We start from the raw sequence: 24,458 nt of genomic DNA, 5'->3' as shown, positions 1-24,458 counted from the left end.
TCATATACAGCTTTCAAAAACTATTTTATTTTTATATTGCAATAAATCAAAATACATTGGATGGAAAAATTATCGTTAAGATTCTTTGGTATTCATAAATCATACATATGATAAAAATGTTCAACATTTCTTTAAATGGCATTTTAATAGTGCTGGTACATTAGTAATATAATATGATGCTCTGAAAAACGAAAATGACAAAAGATTAATTGTGGTTTATAGATTTCTATTCAATATGAACCTTGTTTCTTTTTGCTTTTAATAAAATTATATCTACTAAAATAAACTTGGCAAAATTAGAGAGGTACATCAAAGGAAGTTGATTCAAAGTGTCATGGTTCCTCCTCCTCTAAGCCAAACACATCCCTCAAAAGGTCTAAGTATCTAATGAATTTCACAGGAATAGGTGATGGCATTCCGAGCCAAACATCTTCACATTTCTAGGAAAAAACAAAGATGGATATAATTAGAGCCACATTTCAAAACACAGTTTTGAAAATTCAACATCAAATTGTTTCTTGCCATTTGGTAAACAGTTTATTTTCAAAACATAATTCTTTGCTGTCCACTTCAGGATCATGAGGACTTTGGTATATTAGATTCTTTCCTCTTTCTCTCTCTTTTTTCTTCCAGTGCTGGGGTTGAATCCAGGGTTTTGTGCATGCTAGGCAAATGCTCTACCACTCAGCTATATCCCCAATCCTAACTTCTGTATCTTGATCCTTCACTTGCTGCCTCTCTTAGAATTAAAAAGGTCCACACTCTGCCATGTGACTGCAGACCCTCCCACAGAAGAGGAGGAATGTTTTCCTGTCCCTTTGATATGGGCTTGGCTACATGAATGGCTGTGGCTTGCACACTTTTAGTGCTGGCCTGTTATACTTTTGCTACCACCATGAAAAGAGCATGGCCCTGGATACTGTTGGCTCTATAGAAAACCAGGCCTACTTGCAACCTGGAGCTCAGCCCAGTTACAGCCATCCAAGCTCACTTGACTTATAGGCCCATGGGCAAGAAACATAAACATGTCTTGTGAACCACTAAAATTTTGGGAGTTGTTTGTTAGGCAGCACTACTGTAGTCATAGCTCCACTATACTTTATTAAAAACTCAACTTTTTTCCTGTTTATTTTTAAGTGTTGCTGGGAATTGAGCCCAGGGCCTTGTGCATGCTAGGTGAACACTCTAAAACTGAGCTACATCCCCAGCCTTAAGAATTCAATTTTAAAAATTCAAACTGGTAGCTATACTGGCAGCTTGGGTCCCATTTCTTCAATAAGCTGTTAAAAGAGCACTGGATCACTCACAGTATCCTTTTAGGGATAAGCTACCTTATATATACAGTCATGTGCTACATAACAGTGTTTTTGCCAATGATGTACTGCATATCTGACAGTGATCCCATAAGATTATAATGGAGCTGAAAAACTCCTACTGCATAGTAAAGTCATAGCTGTCATGATATTGTGACACAACACATTACTCATACATTTGTGATGCTGGTTTAAACAAACCTAGTTTGCTGCCAGTCAGATAAAGGTATAGCAAATACACTAATGTACATAAGTATGAACAGTTAGAATATATTGTTGGATAATGATAATAAATGACCATGTTGCTGGTTTATGCATTTACTAAAATTTTAATCATTAGAGTGTACTCCTTCTACTTAAAAGTTTACTGTAAAACAATGTACCATGTTATGCTATGGTGGCCTCATATCTTGTGTTTACCATGCCTCTTGATTTCATTATTTTCTTTTGTGCTTGATTTAATCTCATATCACTTTATTCATTAGGGCTCTAGAGTAATAGGCTGTACTATATGTATACACACACATACACAAACAGCATATGGCCCAGGAATATACTAGCAGTAACAAGTTTGTGTAAAGCATACTCTTAGGATTCTCATACAACAGTAAAATCACCTAATGATGCATTTCTCAAAATATATCCCTATCATTAAGTGACATATAACTGTATGTGTATGTGTATATATATGTGAAAACTTTTGCATATGCTACAATGGTCAATTAATATTAATATCAACAGAGGGAAAGTCCATAACTGCAGTTGCTTATATTTCTATTATCAAGGTTATATAAAATGTTCTATTTCTTCTTTTGTTTTGTTTCTTGTAGTGCTAGGGATAGAACTGAAGGCCAGGTGCATGCTAGGCAAGTGCTCTACCACTGAGCCACACTCCTAGCCTACAAAAAGGTTTTAAATCTCCACCGGTGTTACATTAGTATCCACAGTCACAAGGTGTCACAGAAACACAGGGAAAGGCTCAATAAGTCTATGTGATGGAATTTTGGAAGCACACTGAGTCAGCAAGGTTTCAGTTGGGCCTTATGGGATGAGGAGCACGTTTGCAAGGGGTTAAAGCACTGAAGGGTGCTCCAGGCATAGGGAATAAAATAAGCAAAGGCCTAAAGACCTCAATATCTATTTTCAAGAAAGAATGAGTAGCCCAATGTGGTCTGTAAGGGATAGTTCATACTTGAGACTGTGAAGAGAGGAAGCTACTGGTTGGTCTTTTCCAGAGGAACAGCAGAAATCTGATTAGAAACTGATTAGATAACTTGTTGGGTATATGGCGAGTAAAATGAAATAGAGAAGCCAATTTGATGGTGACTGTGACAGTCCTGAGGAAAGATAACTGCACCATAAACCAGAACAGGTGAAGCTGGGCCGGAGAAGACAGGCTATGTGTGAAAGATTCTATTGCAGGAAGACACAGAATAATAAGAAGGTAAGATTTGAAATGGTGATAAAGGAAAGGGATAGTAATATGGTTTGAATAATGTACCCCCACACAAATATATGTTGAGTTCCTGACCCTCCATATCTTAGAGAGCGACTTTATTTGGAAATCAGGTTTTTGAAGATGTAATCAGGTAGATTAAGATGAGGAAGATGGGGTCATATTGGAGTAGGGTAGAGCATTACTGCAATAAGACTGGTGTCCTTAAAAGAAGATGGCCACAAGACACAAGGGGAGAATGACATATGATGACAAAGGCAGAGATTGGGATTATGTAGCTGTAATCCAAGAAATGCCACAGCTATGAGGAGGCAAGAAAGGATTGCCACACAGGTTTTCACCTGTTTTTAATTAAAAAACTACTCTGGAAAGGAACATAAAGATTCCTAAAAAAATTAGGAATGGAACCACTATTTGATCCAATTATCCCACTCCTTGGTATATATGAAAAGGATTTAAAATAGCAACACAATTCACAATAGCTAAGCTATGGAACAGACTTAGGTGCTCTTCAACAGATGAATGGATAAATAAAATGTGATACATATACACAACAGAGTATTACTCAGCCATAAAGAAAAATGACTTTATGACATTTGCCAGTAAATGGATGGATTTGGAGACTTTCATGCTAAGTGAAATAAACCAATCCCCAAAAACTAAAGGCTGAAACATTGCTCTGATATGTGGAAGCTAATGCACAATAAGTGGGGAGGGGCAAGAATAAAAGTTCAGTGGAGTAGACAAAGGGGAATGGAGAGAATGGAGGAGAATGAACCTGACATACCTTTCCTATGTACATATATACCACCATGAACCTATCATGTACATACATAAGAAATTAATTAAAAGTAACTGGATACATGACAGAACAATCAATAAATGGAAGGGAATGGAGTTATTGGAAAGGAAGGAGAATTAGACATACTAGGGACTAAATTAGAAGAATATGTATTCCATGCTTTTATAATTATGTCAAAATAGATTCTACTATCATGTATAACTAAAAAGAAACCAATAAAAATAATTCTAAATTTAGTAATAGTTGACAGTGTCCATATTAGTTTCCTAGGGCTGTGGTAATAAATAACAATAACCTGGGTGGCTTAAATCAACAGAAATTGATTCTTTCCCAGTTTAGGAGGCCAGTAATCTAAAACCAAGGTGTCAGCAGAATACACCCATGCCCCTCCCCTAGATTGTAGAGGTTGTCAACCATCTTTGGAGTTCTTTGACTTGCTGAGACAGTTCTCTGCTTCTGTGTTCACATGGTGTTTTTTATATGTCTCTATTCTTTATGTGGCTATCTTATGAGGACTCTAATCATTGGATTGACAGTCTACCCTAATCCAGTATAACCTCATTTTAATGGATGATATCTACAATGATCCTATTTCCAAATAAGGTCACATTCTGAGGGTAGATATGAATTTTGGGGCAGGGGAAATATGCAACCCAGAGCAATAGCATGAATAAAATAAGGAAAGCAGGAAGAAAAAGAGTTAAAAGAAATTTCAGTGGAGAAATGAGGATCAGAGGGAGGCAGTATGTTCAATTTTGGACATTTTTATTCCAAGTTCCTATAGGACATCACAGTGAAGATTCTGGTAAACACCTGGAAATACAGTTCTCTAGAGTACACAGCTCACATCCAGACTATACAAAGATGTGGAAGTCACTGAAATAGGAGTGATCTGTAAAATTATGGCAATTGATAATATTGATGTGGAATCAGAACCCCAAGTACTGGCCTCTTTAAAGCCCCGAATCTTAATTTAAGAGATGATTTATGATTATGAACTAGTTGAATATTTTTGCAGGGTTATAGGAATCTTCTCAATATCTAGTACTAATAATAAGACATTTATTGGTTATTTAGTATATGATAGAAGCTCTTTTAAGTGTTTTACATGAATCCCATTGTTTAATCGTCACAGAAAGTCCCCAAGAGGAAGATGATATCATGATGCCTATTTATAAAAGAGAGAAACAAGTCATAGAAGGATGAAATAGCTTATCTATAACCAAACCATCAGTCAGTGGAGAAGCTTAGATCCTATCCCTGGCTGTGAGACTCCAGAGCTATGCTTATCTACTAGGCTGCCCTCCAAGACAGCAATGGAGTGGGCCTGTTCAGAAGTAGCTAACCTCCATCCCACATAGCTACATTTGGTTCTGTCATTTTCAGCAAGAAAAGTTAAGTAGAAAAAAATATTCTTGAATTGAAACTTTTTTTTTTTCTCTCAAGAATGCCGCCTCTCAGAGACTGAGCCCAGTCCAACAACTGGCAATGTAAAGAAGGAAATGACCCTTCTGAATTCTTTCTCAAGGGTGCTTTGTGTAATTCATATCATATGGAACTTAATGAAATGGGCTTCCTCACACCAAAAAGTAGTGAACCATTGTGAACATATTAAGCAATATATTTTAATCAATGAAGGCTGAGATCAAGACATTCAACTCCTATTGAACACATTCTCAAAAAGCTGATTAAAAAATTTAGGGCAGGGATTCCCAAGATGGCCGTGAATAGAGTGCATCACACCCCGTGTACCGAGCCACTGCGCGGGTGAATAACTAGTTAGGACGACAAAAGATTATCTTGTTAGGAACTTACAGCAAAATGGGGGTGCACCGAAACCTAGAGGAAGGATTTCCAGCACCGAGGGCCGGTAATTGAGTCTCATACACGAGCCAACTGTGCAACCGGAGATCCGGGCTGACTGATCCGCGCGGCCCGCCCCGAGGCTACAGACGGCGGGGAGCCACCGAGAAGCGACCAGCAAGCAGGGAGATTGCTGCAGATTCTGTGGAATCATGCCGCCTGAGCACTCACGGAGCCCCGGGCTGAGTTCGGGATTTCAGATGGGGAAGGAAGCGGGACAGTTCTATCCCCCACAACAGAAACTCCACCAAGGAAACCAGCGGCCACCATCTTGGAGAGCTGAAGTAACCACCGCCACTCTCCGACAGATTGCAACAATAAAACAGGTGCATGTTACTCAGCTCATCTCCCATACAGCAGGGAATTCGCATAAAATCTCTCCTAGGCTCTCCGGGGTAGGGATTATCAGAGCAAGCCTGCATAAAGATGCAGGGAAAAATAGAGACACCCGACCTTCAACTCCCCCTCCCGTCAGAGGGGAAAACAAAACCTGTATTGCCAGCGCTGGGGGAGGGGCAAGCGGAAAAAATCAAAACAATAAAGTGCGGGGGGAGGGGTTCTCAATAGCCACCCTCCACGCCCAACAAATGGCAGGCCCAGAGTACAGTTTGAACTGCCGAGAGGCATCACTCAGGGGAAATCTGGTCTAGCAGGAGAAACCAGGACTAGCAGGAGAAACCAGGGGACTAGAGGCCAGGCCCAAGAGACTGGGTGGCTGGAGTCCGCTCCCCGCTGGCGACCGACCACGCGACTGGGCAGCTAGAGATTGCCCGCCCACCAGCAACAGCTGGCCCATTGCCCCTGCGACTGAGCAGCTGGAAACCGCATGCCTGCCAGCAACCAATCGCCCGCCGGCTGCCCGTGCGACTGGGCAGCTGGGGAATGCCCGCCCGCCTGCGACAGCCGGCCCATTGCCCCTGCGACTGAGTGGCTGGAGACCGCATGCCCGCAGGCGACTGATTGCCCGCCAGCTGCCCACGCAACTGGGCAGCTGGAGATCGCCTGACCGCCGGTGACCGACCGCACGACTGGGCGGCTAGAGATCACCCGCCCGCCAGCAACAGCCCACCCGCTGTCCGCGCCACTGGGCTGCTGGAGTCTGCACGCCCACTGGCGACCGATCACCCACCAGCTGCCAGAGCGACTGGGCGGCTGGTGACCGCCCGGCCAAGGGCATCCGGGAGCTGAAACCAACCAGAGACAGTCCAGTCCCACCCCTCCATTCGGACACCCCAGTAAGGAGCCTGGGGCCCGCCATAGCAGAGAGGTGACGTCACTGGAGCTCGGCCGTCGGAATTCCTTCCCAGTGGAATCCACTTTAGCAAGCATAGTCTACCAAAACAAAGGAGAGACAACAGAGATGTAAAAAACCAAAACAAATTTATAGAAGAGAGCAGAAACACAGCAATCAAATAGACCTGGAAAGTATCGTGAACATCATGAAAAAACAAGGGAAAAAAGGAGTACAAACAATGCAGGACAACTTAAATCTACAGGAGGACCTAGAAGCATCAGAAATAGGGATAGGGAAAGAACTCAAGGCATACCTAACTCAGATGGAAAGGAATATTAGAGAAGACATGAGACAGCAAGTCCAAGCAATAAAAGTATATTTTGAAAATGAATTAAACAAACAAATTCAAATGGCAAAGAATGAACTTTACCAGGAGATAGAGATCTTAAAAAAAATCAAACAGTAATCCTAGAAATGCAGGAAACTATAAACCAAATTAAAAACTCAAACAAGAATATTACAAATAGACTAGATCAAGTAGAAGTCAGAACATCAGATAATGAACACAAAGTTTATGAACTTGAAAAGAATATAGTCAACACAGAAAAGATGCTTAAATCCCACGAGCAACCTATTCAAGAGATATGGGATGTCATAAAAAAACCAAATTTGAGAGTCATCAGGATAGAAGAAGGCATAGAGAATCAAACCAAAGGAATGGACAACCTATTAAATGAAATAATTCTAGAAAACTTCCCAGAGATGAAAGATGGAATGGATTGCCAAATCCTGGAAGCCTACAGGACCCCAAACATTCAAAACCATAATAGACCAACTCCAAGACATATAATTATGAAGATAGCCAACATACAGAACAAGGAGAGAATGTTAAAAGCTACGAGAGAAAGGAGGCAGATTACATTCAGGGGTAAACCAATTAGGTTAACGACTGATTTTTCATCACAGACTTTGAAAGTGAGAAGATCCTGGAACAACATATTTCAAACACTGAAAAATAATGGATTCCAACCAAGAATACTGTATCCAGCAAAATTAAGCCTCATATTTGACAATGAAATTAAAATCTTTCACAATAAACAAAAGCTAAAAGAATTCGCAGCCAGAAAACCAGCACTGCAAAGCATTTTGAGCAAAATACTACAAGAAGAGGAATTGAAAAATAGTGCCCAAAACTAACAGCAGGAGGTATCTCAGTAAAGGGGGAGGAAAATAACCAAAAAGTAAAAACTAGCCAAACTAAAATAAATAAATAAATAAACATGACTGGAAGTACAAATCATATTTCAATGGTAACCTTAAATGTTAATGGCCTAAACTCACCAATCAAGAGACATAGGCTAGTAACCTGGATCAAAAAAACAAATCCAACAATATGCTGCCTTCAGGAGACTCATATGATAGGAAAAGACATACACAGGCTGAAGGTAAAAGGTTGGGAAAAATCATACCACTCACATGGCCCTCGGAAGCAAGCAAGAGTGGCCATACTCATATTGAATAAAATCAACTTCAAACCTAAGTTAATCAAAAGGGATAAAGAAGGACACTATATACTGTTAAGGAACCATCCACCAACAAGACATAACAATTATCAATTTGTATGCACCAAACAATGGAGCTGCAACATTCATAAAACAAACTCTCCTCAAGTTCAAGAGTCAAATAGACTACAACACAATAATTATGGGATTATGGGTGACTTCAACACACCGCTCTCACCATTAGACAGATCCTCTAGACAAAAGCTGAATAAAGAAACTATTGAACTCAATAGCACAATCAATAACCTAGACTTAACTGACATATACAGAATATATCAACCATCATCAAGTGGATACATGTTATTCTAAGCAGCACATGGATCCTACTCAAAGATAGACCATATATTATGCCATAGGGCAACTCTTAGTAAATATAAAGGCGTGGAGATAATACCATGCACCATATCGGATCATAATGGAATGAAACTGGAAATCAATGATAAAAGAAGGAAGGAAAAATCCTACATCACATGGAAAATGAACAATATTTTACTGAATGATCAATGGGTTACAGAAGACATAAAGGAGGAGATAAAAAAAATTCTTAGAGACAAATGACAATACAGACACAACATACCAGAATCTATGGGACACAATGAAAGCAGTTTTTAGAGGGAAATTCATTTCTTGGAGTTCTTTCCTCAAAAAAAGAAAAACCAACAAATAAATGAACTCACACTATACCTCAAAAACCTAGAAAAGGAAGAGCAAAACAACAGCAAATGTAGTAGAAGACAAGAAATAATTAAAATTAGAGCAGAAATCACCGAAATTGAAACAAAAAAAAACATTGAAAAATTGAAAAAACTAAAAGTTGGTTCTTTGAAAAAATAAATAAGATTGACAGGCCCTTAGCCAGGCTAATGAAGAGAAGAAGAGAGAGAACTCAAATTACTAACAAACGGGATGAAAAAGGCAATATCACAACAGACACTACAGAAATACAGAAGATAATTAGAAAGTATTTTGAAACCCTATATTCCAATAAAATAGAAGATAGTGAAGATATCGATAAATTTCTTAAGTCATACGATCTGCCCAGATTGAATCAGGAAGACACACACAATTTAAACAGACCAATAACAAAGGAAGAAATTGAAGAAGCCATCAAAAGACTACCAACCAAAAAAAGCCCTGGACTGGATGGGTATACAGTGGAGTTTTACAAAACCTTCAAAGAAAAATTAATACCAATACTTTTCAAGCTATTTCAAGAAATAGAAAAAGAAGGAGCTCTTCCAAATTCATTCTATGAGGACAACATCACCCTGATCCCAAAACCAGACAAAGACACTTCAAAGAAAGAAAACTACAGACCAATATCTCTAATGAACTTGGATGCAAAAATTCTCAATAAAATCCTGGCAAATCAAATACAAAAGCATATCAAAAAAATTGTGCACCATGATCAAGTAGGATTCACCCCTGGGATGCAAGGATGGTTCAATATACGGAAATCAATAAATACTATTCACCACATCAATAGACTTAAAGACAAGAACCATATGATCATCTCGATAGATGCAGAAAAAGCATTTGACAAAGTACAGCATCCCTTTATGTTCAAAACACTAGAAAAACTAGGGATAACAGGAACTTACCTCAACATTGTAAAAGCTATATATGCTAAACATCAGGCTAGCATCATCCTAAATGGAGAAAAACTGAAGGCATTCCCTCTAAAATCTGGAACAAGACAGGGATGCCCTCTATCACCACTTCTATTCAATTTAGTTCTTGAAATACTAGCCAGAGCAATTAGACAGACAAAAGAAATTAAAGGCATAAAAATAGGAAAAGAAGAACTTAAATTATCACTATTTGCGGATGACATGATAATATATTTAACAGATCCAAAAGGGTCTACAAAGAAACTGCTAGAGTTAATAAATGAATTCAGCAAACTGGCAGGATATAAAATCAACACACATAAATCAAAGGTATTCCTGTATATCAGCAACAAAACTTCTGAAATGGAAATGAGGAAAACCACTCCATTCACAATATCCTCAAAGAAAATAAAATACTTGGGAATCAACCTAACAAAAGAGGTGAAAGATTTATACAATGAAAACTACAGAACCCTAAAGAGAGAGAGAGAAGAAGATCTTAGAAGATGGAAAAATGTACCCTGTTCATGGATAGGCAGAACTAACATCATCAAAATGGCGATATTACCCAAAGTTCTCTATAGGTTTAATGCGATGCCAATTAAAATCCCAATGGCATTTCTTGTAGAAATAGATAAAGCAATCATGAAATCCATATGGAAAAACAAAAGACCCAGAATAGCAAAAGCAATTCTAAGCAGGAAGTGTGAATCAGGCAGTATAGCGATACCAGATTTCAAAGTATATTACAGTGCAATAGTAACAAAAACAGCATGGTACTGGTACCAAAACAGGCGGGTGGACCAATGGTACAGAATAAAGGACACAGAAACCAATCCACAAAATTACAACTTTCTTATATTTGATAAAGGGGCTAAAAGCATGCAATGGAGGAAGGATAGCATCTTCAACAAATGGTGCTGGAAAAATTGGAAATCCATATGCAACAAAATGAAACTGAATCCCTTTCTCTCACCATGCACAAAAGTTAACTCAAAATGGATCAAGGAGCTAGATATCAAATCAGAGACACTGTGTCTGATAGAAGAAAAAGTTGGCTACAATCTACATACTGTGGGGTCGGGCTCCAAATTCCTTAATAGGACGCCCATAGCCCAAGAGTTAATAACAAGAATAAATAAATGGGACTTACTTAAACTAAAAATTTTTCTCTCAGCAAGAGAAACAATAATAGAGGTAAATAGAGAGCCTACATCCTGGGAACAAATTTTTACCCCTCACACTTGAGATAGAGCCCTAATATCCAGAATATACAAAGAACTCAAAAAATTGAACAATAAGATAACAAATAACCCAATCAACAAATGGGCCAAGGACCTGAACAGACACTTCTCAGAGGAGGACATACAATCAATCAACAAGTACATGAAAAAATGCTCACCATCTCTAGCAGTCAGAGAAATGCAAATCAAAACCACCCTAAGATACCATCTCACTCCAGTAAGATTGGCAGCCATTATGAAGTCAAACAACAATAAGTGTTGGCGAGGATGTGGGGAAAAGGGTACACTTGTACACTGCTGGAGGGACTGCAAATTGGTAAGGCCAATTTGGAAAGCAGTATGGAGATACCTGGGAAAGCTGGGAATGGAACCACCATTTGACCCAGCCTTTGCCCTCCTCAGACTATTCCCTGAGGGTCTTAAAAGAGCGTACTATAGGGATACTGCCACATCAATGATCATAGCAGCACAATTCACGATAGCTCAACTGTGGAACCAACCTAGATGCCCTTCAATAGATGAATGGATAAAAAAAAATGTGGCATCTATACACAATGGAGTACTATGCAGCAATAAAAAATGACAAAATCATAGAATTTGCAGGGAAATGGATGGCATTAGAGCAGATTATGCTAAGCGAAGCTAGCCAATCCTTAAAAAACAAATGCCAAATGTCTTCTTTGATATAAAGAGAGCAACTAAGAACAGAACAGGGAGGAAGAGCATGAGGAAAAGATTAACATTAAACAAAGACAAGTGGGGGGAGAGAAAGGGAGAGAGAAGGGAAAGCATATGGAAATGGTAGGAGACCCTCAATGTTACACAAAATTACATAGAAGAGGATGTGAGGGGAAAGGGGGGGAAACAAGGGAGAGAATTGAACAACAGCAGATGAGGTAGAGAGGGAAGATGGGAGGGGAGGGGAGGGGGGATAGTAGGGGATAGGAAAGGTAGCAGAATACAACAGTCACTAATATGCCATTATGTAAAAATGTGAGTGTGTAACCGATGTGATTCTGCAATTTGTATTTGGGGTAAAAATGGGAGTTCATAACCCAATTGAGTCAAATGTATGAAAGATGATATATCATGAGCTTTGTAATGTTTTGAACAACCAATAAAAAAATATAAAAAAAATTAGGGCAATTTTTGCCCTGAAGTGGTATTTTCTAGTTTAATCTTATTATAGGGGAATGGTACAAACATCCAGATTCAAAATTGCTATCTCCTGATAGGTATTTTATAAAGTTTTTAATATAAAATGAATAAAACACATATGACTCATTTTATTATGATGGGCTATTCAAGGAATGTATCCTCTTATGAAATAAGTCAGTACTAAAGGATCCTTCTCAGAACTTGTTAGTAAAAGTGGATTTTTTTTAACATGGAATCATGATTTACATGCTAATAATAAAAGAGAAGAAATAGAAGAACTTATACTGGAATAATAACTCAGGAGTTGGAAATGAGAATCAAATTTATTAGCAATAAGTCAGACTTGGGCAAAATGAAACTCAAGTAAAGACCTAGGAGGTTTGAAATTAAGGGTAGTTTAAGATAATAGTTTATTTCTTTAAATCCTGACTGCTCCCTATAGCACCCTGAACGCCTTCCTGACTACTCTAGCTCCACTATACTCTTTGTTTAGAATCAATATCACTTCACTTGATCATTTTTCCCTTTCTCACTGTTCTCCAGTTTCTAGATGGGAGTGACTTTTTCTGTCTCAAATATTTGATAAATGCCATAGACACATTTATAGTGCTTCAGGAACCCAGGATCCATCCACTGCCAACCCCCAATTTTAGGGAGATGCCCTCAGGCTATCCAAAAATAGAGTAAAGCAGGGAGTTTTCAGAGGCTCAGGCAATGGAGTAGGGCATCAATAAAGTAGAAGGAAATGTACCTTTTTCATAATTTTGCCTTTAATTGGATCTACCTAAAGGAATTGCATGGCTGGTCCCTTTGTAAAAATAAAGAGCATTTGGGCAATTTAATAAACCCCTGCCAGGAGTGGTATGGTGGTAAAAGCTACCTATTATTTCAGAGACTTGGGAAGCTGAGGCTGAAGGATCCCAGGTTCAAGGTCAGCCTTAACAACTTAGCAAGATCTCGTCTCAAGAATAAAATAAACAGGAGGATGTAGCTCAGAGATAAAGTTTAAGGATATAACTTAGAGGTAGAGCACCTGAGTTCAATTCCTATTCCTGTCAAATACACACACACACACACACACACACACAAACACATACATATGTGTGTATCTATGTATGTATATATCCCCAAACTACCAGCTATCAGTGTTGTTCTTTCTAATAAATCTGTAAGTGTTCCAAACATTATACAAGCCTTAAGAAAATCTAGGCAGTGAGTTAAAATACTGACCTTTTATTCATCCTACACTATAAAATACAAAGAAAACTCCAGATCACGTGGTTTTCCCAGAAGTGCATGTAAGATTTTGTTTTTGATTGAGATTGAACCTGGAACTTGTGCATTCTAGGCAAGCACTCTACCACTGAGCTACATCCTAGCCCGTGCATGTAAGTTAAGTGGGAATAACACCTAAGTGGGTAATTCTACAACAGGGGGATTCATCCACAGAAGTTAATCCCTCCCATTCCAGATGAAGATGAGCCTGCTTCCATCTCTGCAATACAGGCCCTTGGTGACACGGGTTTGAAATCTATGTGTCATAGGCTCTGCCAGTGCTCCTTCCTACCCTCTTACACTTTCCACTTGGTCATACTCCAGTGTTCCTTTGGCGTTGAGATTCTACTTGGCCTCTGAGGCCCACTCTGACTGCCTCTGGGACAAGCCAAAAGTGCCAGGGAATTATTTTCTTTCCCCTGCTTTGAGAGCAGTCCTCAACCAATGACTGAAGTGAGTTGACAGATGAATACTGCAGCTCCTTTGCACTTTGGATGGGATAACTCTGAGGAATATGTTGGCTGCTGGATCCCAGCATTTCCTAACAGCCCTAAACTCCAGTCATCTACACTTATAACTGGTTTGATAATGTATCCTTTAAGTAGCTCCCTCCCTTCACTTTCTCAGTACTTCTAATCCCTTCCTAATGGTTCTTTCCTGCAAAACTGTATAAGCTCAAATCCTTGTCTTCAACATTGCTTCTTGAGAAAATCAGATGAAGACACTAAGCAATTTTGCATGTATCAAAATTAAGAGCATGTTGCCAAGCATGGTGTGCACACTTGTAATCCCAGTGACTTGATGGTGATTTACATGAGTGCACACATGTGCAACTATTCCTCAGGCAACAGTTGCATATGCCTGTAATTCCAGTGGATCAGGAGGCTGAAGCAGGAGGACTGTGAGTTCAAAGCCAGACTCAGCAACTTATCAAGACTCTGTCTCAAAATAAAAAATAAAACAGGGCTGGGAATGTGGCTCATTGGTTAAGTGTCTCTGGGTTCAATCCCCAATATCATTCATAAATAAATAAATAAATAAATAAATAAATATTTAAGGGCATGCCTAAGAAAGTCACAGCAGAGCTTGGAACAAAGTAACTTTCTGGCAAACTGACGGTGAATCCAGAGTCTTCAATGTGATTTCCAGACAGTTCCCAAATCTCAGAACAAAATTTAATGTAATCTGGAGTATTGAATAATATGTGCCACATAGCATTTTCTGGAAAAGGGAAAAACTATGAAATACAGAATGACATTCAATGATATAAAATTGTGATTCTAAAATGACTGGGAATCATCATCTCTGAGAGGGTCCTATGACATATTCCAAACTGGCTGTCACTAGAACACTTAAGATGTCAAAGAAGTTGGCAATAAATTACTCGTTCATCAATGGTAAAAAACTGTAGCTGTCGATCTGTAAAAAATCATACACCCTTGAAATGGGAAGCAAAGATGGCACTGGATGAAAACCCAGTAAACAGCAGCTGCCCAGTGAGAATAGCAAAGCTGTGTGTGAGCTAATAGGCCCTGGATTTATTTGCTTTGACATTTTTAAAAGGAAATTTAATTGGATTATGTCTTCTTTTAGTTTCAAATTTTTCTACTGTAGTACTGGCCACCAGATGCATGAGGGGAAAAGATCGGGAGCCAATTAAATTCCACGCTTCACTGAAACAAGGTTATTTTTATTCTTCCCAACTGCAAGGCTGATAGAGTCATGTTAGTGACTTCATCATGTTACTCCCTTCTACTAGCTTGGAAAAGAATGTTTCTATGGAAAATATCTATGTATTGTAGAAAAGTCCAATAGTAGTATATATGAAATCAAAATTATGGTTTTGTTGGACTCCCTTCCTTCTAATAAGGGTGACATGACCTTAGAAATAATCAAATTAGGTACAAAAATATAAAAGCAATTAAATTTTAACAAAGCAAATTAAAATTCATTTTGGGAAGGGGATCTTGCAAATACTTCTTGAGATAATCAAGAGCATTCTGGTAACATAAGGAAAAGCTCATATATAAAATCAAAAGATTGGGTTGGGGTATAGCTCAGTGGAAGAGTGCTTGCCTAGCACATGTGACGCACTGGGTTCAATCCTCAGCACCACATTGAAATAAATAAAGTAAAGGTATTGTGTCAATCTACAGCTTAAAAAAAAGAAAGAAAATTTAAAACAACAAAAAATTTGCTAATAATTTTCTGTCTTATCATGGGCAATAGCAATTTTTCACCTTCACTTCCTTATGCCCTAGACAAAGCTTCAATAGATGTCATTTACATGTAAGTGTAGCTAAGAGAGCTGTCAATTATAAACAGGAAAACCTTCCTTAGAAGTACATTATAGTAAAAGTAAGTTTTCAAGGAAACATGGAATTTTTGAGCTTTAGCCTAATGTTCCAATGCTTCAGATCATATTAGATTCCAGAAACAGCATCTCCGACTAGGTTATTGCTCTATGTTAGGTAGTCAGCATGTGTTTACCAGTTACTTTTTTCAATCTAATGAAAATGGATAATAACCTTTTATTTCAATTCTTAAATTCAATCACAAATACTACAAATAACTTCTCATTTTAAAAGTTGGCACTAGCCCCTCACTATATATGCCTTACTTTTAGGAATGCCTCTTGAGTCTTAGCTTCCAATGTACAAATTAGGAATGATATTTATTTGGGCAAGATGTTAGGATAATAAAATGTCACAGGGCATTCTGTGCTCTAAATGCCAAAAGGAGATCCTCCACAAGTAGGATGTCCAAAGATTTATCCCAAGGTGTACCCAATCACCCACTACTTCCCACTGCCAAGGCCATATATTATCCTGTTGTGAGAAAGAGGGAGCTTTAGAGCCAACTGCTAATACTTTTGCAGTTATAGTGCTTGTAAAATGAAGCCATGTACAATTTTTCTCAGAAATGTCACAAGATAAGACACCAGTCATACAGTGCAAGTTATAAAGTTTATATGAGAACCAATTTAGTGTTATTTTTTAAAACGTGACTTCTGAGATTAACCAGACAGGCTCAAAACAGTGGGACCTATTCTGCCAGCTTTATAGCTACCATCTGCAAGCAAGCACAATAGAATGGGAATGGGGTCTCCAGGCTGTGATAGCACCAGGGCAACATGCTGACACCATAGATAGTCACATAATGGAGTGAGAGGTAAATTACAGCCCCATGGGCTGTTGAGGGGCCAGACAAAGTGATGACCAAGGAATATCCCCCACCCCCAAGAATCCAGGCTATAGGCCACTGAATGTAGGCCACAGCCAATATCCATCAATGCAGGGGGGGAAAAAAAAAAACATCTGTTACCAAAGGGCAGCAGGACTAATCAAAGATAGATTAGCTATAACATAGTTCTCTTTACATTTTGTTTGTTTGCTATTGGAATCCACTTCTATTATCTGAGGCCATGTGACTATCACATGTAGGGAAGCTACATCTGAGCACTGGTCCTGACATCCAGTAGACCAAGCTCCAGGAGCTATTTATTAGTCTGGTCTGGCTTTATACCCTGGCTAGGCTATGGGGCTTGTTCTCCTGAGATAAGGTCTTTATTCTGGTAACAGATTGAGCTGGGTAATTCTCCATTTATCACTCAAGAGACTTCACCCTGCTCTTGCCCTGGGAGGATGACCTATGTGAATTACATCAGCTTCCTTAATTTCTGGCTTCTAGGGTTCAGCTAATGGGAGGTGGTGTCAGGAGATGGGGGATAGGGAGTAAGAGAAGAGAGATGTCACACTGACTTTCCTCCTCCTTGCCCTGCTCCTTCCCTTTTGGCCCTCAATTTGGTGGTGGCTACAGTAGCAGTAGTTCAATGATTATGTTCTCCAACTACTGCTCCAAATCCTTTGCTAGGCTCTAGTAATGCTGGTCCCTGCCTGCTTTCCCAGGCCTAAGCATGCTAAAAGCTTTCTACCATTGCTACTCTCTGAGTGTTCCACCCTCTTTCATCAAATCATCTCCATGACCCCTTTGAGCTGTGTGCATTTCCTGGTGTTACCTCACTGGAACAGGGACTCATCATGCTCAATCCTTGGTGAGGATGAAAGCTTGAGAGTCTATCGACTGGCTCCCTCTGATTGCTGAATGGTGCTAACTTCTAGATTCCTGTCACTGTGCTATTTTGGAGATATGCCCTTCTGGAATTCCCTAATACCCAACTGCTTTTGATCCCATATCTGTGTACCAAACCACCTCTCTACTCAGCCTCAGGTTAGACAAAGCCCTGGTCCTGTTCCTGGTTTTTGTCCTTTCCCGGCCCACTCCATGTACTATGAAGGTGCTCTAGATCCTTACCTAAACATTAATCCTATCTATTAACACCTGATGCAGGCAGAATATGTTGAATGTAGCACTCAGCTTTCATCACTCAAGAAGTCCTTTTTCATTTCTCAGTGTGTTCTTTGGTACACGGAAGAGGTCATACTGAGAAAACATTCAGCCCATGAGTAAATCTGAGTTCTGAGTGAAACTTCTAGAGAGCTGCCCATGTCATTTTTTATGTCATTTCTGGAACTTTAGCAACTGTCAGCCTGTCCATCTCATACAATGGACAAAGTGTGTGGCTTTCCAATCCCAGGCCTCCACCTACACCCTGCTTCCACACAGAAACTCAGCCTGTTATTCCTTATTCTCAGAAGATATTTAATCTCATCACTTTGTACTCAGTGCTAGGACACTGCCACAACCTGGTGAATCTTGCCTTGAAGCTCCACATGTCATTTTTGACTAGGGCAGACTCCCCAAATGTTGGTGATTCCTTAAAGTATAAGTGAGAGATTTTTTTCTGCCCAACCAGGCCCAGGGACTGGCAAATCTGGTCTAATCCCTCCATGGCCTATTGTGGCATAATCACTCTCCTATTAGTTCCCTGCCATGCATGAAAGATCTGACAACAATGGAGGAGGCTGGCTCACACTACCAGGCTCCAAACTGACACCAAAAAACAACCAACAGGGGCTTCAAGAGTGGCTGGTTACTAAGCTGTGATGTGCCATCTAGAATCTCCTTGAGGAAGCACTTGGTGGCCTAAGTCCTGAGGAAGGACAGGGATTCCCCTGAAAGGATTACCTCAACTACAAAGATGTCTTGGTTGCAAAGAGCCATACTGTCTAAGGTTATTTCTTTTCTTGAACCAACTCACAGAAATTTTTTTAAAAAGGCCAGGGGCTAGGGATATAGCTCAGTTGGTAGAGTACCCTCAGCACCACACACATGCAAAAAAAAAAAAAAAAAAAAAAAGACCAGGCTAGTTTGGCCCAACTCAGGATAACTCTGAAAGATGATTCTAGCTCCAGAGCTCTCTATGGGTCAGACAAGCTGTCTTTAAGTATATACTACACCTCAACTTCTCCCTCTGCTCACTCCTGATTCTTTCCCCTACTTTCCACAGGAGTTGATTCCAAGGATACTCTCAAGTAAACATCTGCATGTTAGGTTCCACCTGCTCTCTGGAGAACCCAACCTGTGACAAGATATGATCCACAACTATCTGGAGGCATTATTCGATATTAACATTTAAGCATACATATATTCTTCACTACCAATTCTACTGTATGAACTATGTAACACTGTGCTTGACCCATTCATAACTAAGTATTTTTACATGAGATTATAGATTCATTCATAACATTCCCAAGCTATCTTATATCCTCTTGATGAAACAATGACAAGCTTAGCAATACCAGAGTGCTTTGGAATCTGATTAAGTTCTCATTATGGGTTATACTGATTGGGTAGCATTTGATACTTGTTTTCAGTTCTTTTTAATTGATCTAAAAAAAGTTGTTGGGCTGGGGTTGTGGCTAAGTGGTACAGCACTCACCTAGCACATGCAAGGCCCTGGGTTCAATCCTTAGCACCACATAAAAATAAATAAATAAAATAAAGGTATTGTGTCCAACTACAACTTTATACACACACACACACACACACACACACACAGTGGTCCCTTCCAAATGTCTCTGGAAGACTGATATCTTTCTAGGCTCAGTAAGCAGAACTGATGGGACCATATGAGTAAAATTCATAAATGAGTAACAATTAGGAAGAGCTTGCTGCTAAAGAACAGGCTCTTTCTAATGGGACATTTTCAGCCTATAACTGTTCTAACGCTTACTGTTAAGCACAGAAAACTATCTTAGCCTTGGAAGGGACTGCTCAGGGCCAACTACCCTGACTTGAGGAAGGTAAGGCATTTCCATTTTATAAACAATGACAGAACCTAATTTAAGCCACACTATGGGAAAGGTATCACAATAAGTGCCTCATGTATATTGACTCAGTTCCTTACAACAACCTTAACGGAGAGATACTCTTATCTCCATTTTTGAGATGGGTAAACCTGAAAGGTTGACTAATTTGTACAAAGTCACCCAGTTAGTTGATGATGGAGTCAAGCATTTGAAATCAAATCCCTATGGTTCCAGACCTCTACCTTACACTCTCTCTAAAGCACCTGAGGCTCAGTAACTGTCTCAGCTGACAGAGTTGGTAAGTCATAAAATGGGGAAGAAGTGATTGCAGGAAGAGTGAATCTTTGACCCTCCCATGCAAAGTAACTCCACCCCCAATGTGTGTGGTGATCTTTTTGTGGGTCAGGAAATCAATTTAATGGGTCAGAAACAACATTCAAAAGAGAAAGAAAGAGGATGGGAGAGAGGAGAGAAAAAAACAATGGAAGAGATAAAGGGAGGAAGAGAGAAAGGAAAAAAGAAAACAAATCTAACTACATATATAATGTCGTGAGTAGTTACAAAAGCATTCTTTCATGAAACTTTTGTTCATTATGTATGTGCATGCTGGGTTGTTGTGAAAAATACATGTAACTTACCCTGGGTTGTAGTATAAAAAAGTGATTATATTTCATTCAAACTCAACAGTCATCAGGAAAATAAAAATTAAAGTAATAAGATACCACATTTTTTGAGGCAAAAACATAAAAACAACAAAAATGCCTATTAATAGAGTGTTTAAAAGATTACTATATATCCATATATACCTAATAAACAATGGCTTAGGTCTATACATATTAAGCTAGAGGAATTTTCCATGATTAGGAAAAGCACACTACAGATAAATGTATGTGGTATGATACATTTTTGTGCAAAAAAAAAAGATGAAATCTCAGAGGTGAACTGGATAGTGGATTGGGTGGAATGGAAGAAGAGAGAAGTAGAAAGCAAATCAAGGAGCTTTTGCTAACTAGCGAAAATAAGTACATGTATCATTGAGGGTCCCAAGGGAAATAGAGGACAACACACAAACAGCGTAAATAGACAAGCTTAATAAATAAAGTGACTACAATCATCATTCAGTATCTGAGGGGGATTTGTTACCAGACTCCCCACAGATACCAAAATCTTCTGACAGCTCAAGTCTCTTACATAAAATGACACAGTATTTGTATCAGATCTTTGCATATCCTCCCACACACTTTAAATCATCTCTAGATGATTTATAGTGGTTAACACAATGTAAATGCTGTGTAAATAGTTGTTGTACTGTATTGTTTAGGGAATAATGACAAGGAAACAAGCCTGCATGCGTTCAGCACAAGCACAGTTTTTTTTTTCTTGAATATTTTCTATCCATGGTTGGTTGAATGCATGAATACAGAACCTGTGGATACAGAGGGCTGACAATATTTTACAAAGTTGTGGGAAGTGTTTAGGAAAATCAACAGAGGATTCTCCAGTCCCCAAGAGTTGTAACAGCAGGGAGCCATTACAACTACCTGGGTCTAAAGGGGTATATAATGTTGGAACCTGGAGTGACAGCTATATGGACAGAATCTCCACACAGGATCTATGAAGCTTGGTAGGAGGAGGATATAACTGGCAGGAAGGGAAATGATTTCTCTCTCTTCCCACCTTCAACTTTTCTGCTGGTGCATCCCATTGGCCAATCCAACTAGACGCCTGAAAGCTAGGGAACACACTACTGTGGTCCATAATGGTCAGGCCCAGGACTGATTTGGGCAGGTTCAGAAAAGGGTAGAGTGACCTAGACATGGTACTAATAGAATAAATGGATAACAACCAACACAGAATACTAGGATGTTAAATGAAAAGGTAGAACATCAACTGAATTAAACATTTTTATATATAAAATTTTTATTTCATAATTTTATACATAAAAATTACTTTATAATTTTACATAATTTGTTCATATTTTAGTATTTTATATATACAAATAAAACATAAATTCTATGTCTAAACATTCATGTTTAAATATTCACATGGATAAGGTTTAAAAGACTACCAGGGAAAATGACAGTATTAATTTGCTTTTGTGGTGATATTTTGGATATGGGTTCATTGAATCCAGTATCTTCAATAATAATTTAAAAGATATTTTTCTTCTTCTTCTACTTTGTTTTTTGGTGATGGGGATTGAACCCAGGTCTTCATGCATTCTGAGTACACACTCTACCACTGAACTATACCCCCAGTCAATGTTTTTCTTTTATTGTTGGCAATAGACTAGACGTGAATTAAGAATCTGACTCTACCATATACTTGTTCTTTTTCTAACTTCCTCATCTCTACAATGGGAATAATAAAAGTACCTACCTCATAGGGTTTCTATGAGGGTTAAATAAGCAAAGAGTTTTTGAGATCTTAGGTCAATGGTTGGCACACAGTAAATGCTGTGTTTGCTGTTACAATGGTGACATCAAAAGCCTCCTAATGGGTTCCCTGATGACAGAATAGCCAAAAATCTCACATTGGATCTGCCTGTCTTTACCTGTTTTGTCCAGTCTACCTACCACCGTGCCAGAGCAAGCTCCCTGTGAAGGGCACACCTGATCATGTCACTTTCTTTCTTAAAATTTGCCAATAATACATATATATACATACACACATATATATTCTATTTATTTATTTATTTATTTATTTATTTAAGCACCAGGGATGTAGCTCAGTGGTAGAGCTCTTGCCTAGCATGCACAAGGCCCTGGGTTTGATTCCCAACACTGCAAAAATAAATAAGTGATTTATTTTAAAAAATGTTTAAGGACTTGGAAATGCTAACTACCCTGAATGTCATTATATATTATATATATGTATCAAATTAATACAATGTACCCCATAAATATGTATCATTTTAAAATAATTAATTTAAAAAATTACAATGAAAAAATACATATTTGTTAGTGGTCTCCAGATAATATTCAAGACAACATTCAAACCTCACCCATTTGTAGGCAACTCCAGTCATCCTTCACTCCTCCCTATGTGCCTTCACTCCAGTCACACCAATTCTTCCTGGCTCTGTTCAAGTACCAGTCTGCCCCATGTCCCAGAGAGCTCTGTTGAGAATGCCTTTTCCATATCACATCACTTTCCTACTTTGCTACTGTTACTACTCATCACTGAACTGACAAGCATTACCTCCCCAAGAATACTTCCTGTCCACTAGCCTGATTTAGAAGCAGCTTCTTGGGCTGGGGATGTAGATCAATGGCAGAGTGGTTGCCAAGCATGCACAAGGCCCAGGATTCCAACCCCCCATCCCCAGCAACACACATGTGCACACATGCACGCACACAGCTGTATCAATCCATAAAATCATGAGTGTACTGATTCCTCATCAGCAGTGGGTTCCTCAAGGATAGCAATGATGACCTTTATCTTTAGACACCAGCATAAAGCAGAGAACCTGCTAAGAGTGGACACTTAATTCTGATTTATCTGAGGATTAAATCTATAAATGAATAAAATAAGTAACTTACCTGATTCGAAGTCACTCAGCTAGATAAGTGACAGTGACAGAAATCAACTCCAGTTCTATTCAACTCCAAAGGCCACCACTGACCCTCAACCATCTGGAAGTTCTAAGGCTGCCCTTGAAACTCAGAGTAGTTGCATGCCTGAAGGAACTCCCAGGGGCACTAGATCAGCTCAGGCCAGAATGAACTGGTCAGCAGGAATAAATACCTCCTTTCTGGCAGTATCAACCACATAACATTTGCTTTATCAAGGGCCTTTCCCAAGAAAATCAATTTCTGGAGCATGTTAAAATGTAAACAAACCACCACCCACTCACCCACTCCTTAAAGATAATTGGTCCAAAGAGGTCTTAGAGAATTCAGACAATTCCACAATGTTGAGAGCACCATCTGATCACATGAACTTGTTTTCCATAACCAAGCAGTTTTCTACTGAGTTTTTATTTTAAATTTGACCCCGCCATAAAATGTGCACCTCCATCTTCTGTTGTCTCACATGGCAAACCTGTGTGTACAGCCACCGTTATGCTGGGGATTCAAGACAGGCACCATTTGAGATTTGCTCTTGTGGCTTATAATGATGTTACCAGAATCCTCTGATAACAGTGTTTATATCTATTTATAACTGTAAACTATTATCCCTTTTTCTATATAATTGGAAGCAACTGAGGTTAAAAAATTCAGCTGCATAAAAGTCATGCTCTTAGAGAACAGATGTTTGCTCAGCAAGGAAAGTGAATTAGCCTTTAACATAAATACCAAGAAACACATAAACACTCTTTCCAAAAGCACTGATGTTGATATTTTACATTGAAAAATAATTTAAAGATACAGGATGTTAAAAATGCAAGATAGTGCCTATTAATAAATATTATTTGAGTTGTTTCTAATTTGGGCTATTATGAATAAAAATGCTATAAATTAAAAAAATGCAAAGGAGGTATCCACAGCTGGTTTTAAAAACAGGTGCTATTTACCTCTTTAAGGTATGATGGGGCCGACAGTTCAGGCATTGGATTCATTCTCCAGTTCAGGGCAGAGAAAAATGACTCATAATTTATTTGATGTTCACTATCTTCAAACCTGCAAATAAATGACTTGACTTAGTCTGCAGAATTCAGGACTCAAATGCCAGTTTACATTCTCATGTATATTTCAGTATCTGATATTTTTCTTATTTTTATTAGTTT

At 38.8% G+C, this 24,458-nt stretch overlaps 1 protein-coding gene across 1 annotated transcript in view; it reads right to left on the bottom strand.

The window, feature by feature from the left end:
- Window positions 1-332: 332 nt before the first annotated feature.
- Efhc2 (EF-hand domain containing 2) overlaps window positions 333-24,458 on the bottom strand; it is a 209,333-nt gene continuing 185,207 nt past the window's right edge. Inside the window, exons 20-21 of the mRNA XM_026387597.2 lie at window positions 24,246-24,351; window positions 333-440 (exon numbers count right to left, since the gene is read on the bottom strand). Of these exons, the coding sequence (XP_026243382.2) occupies window positions 333-440; window positions 24,246-24,351 (214 nt within the window). The remainder of the gene's footprint in view (window positions 441-24,245; window positions 24,352-24,458) is intronic.

This window comes from Urocitellus parryii, chromosome X (genome assembly GCF_045843805.1).
Source record: "Urocitellus parryii isolate mUroPar1 chromosome X, mUroPar1.hap1, whole genome shotgun sequence".
NCBI classification, from domain to species: domain Eukaryota; kingdom Metazoa; phylum Chordata; class Mammalia; order Rodentia; family Sciuridae; genus Urocitellus; species Urocitellus parryii.
Note: the sequence above shows the minus strand (reverse complement) of the source record. Positions and strands in the feature narration are given on the sequence as shown.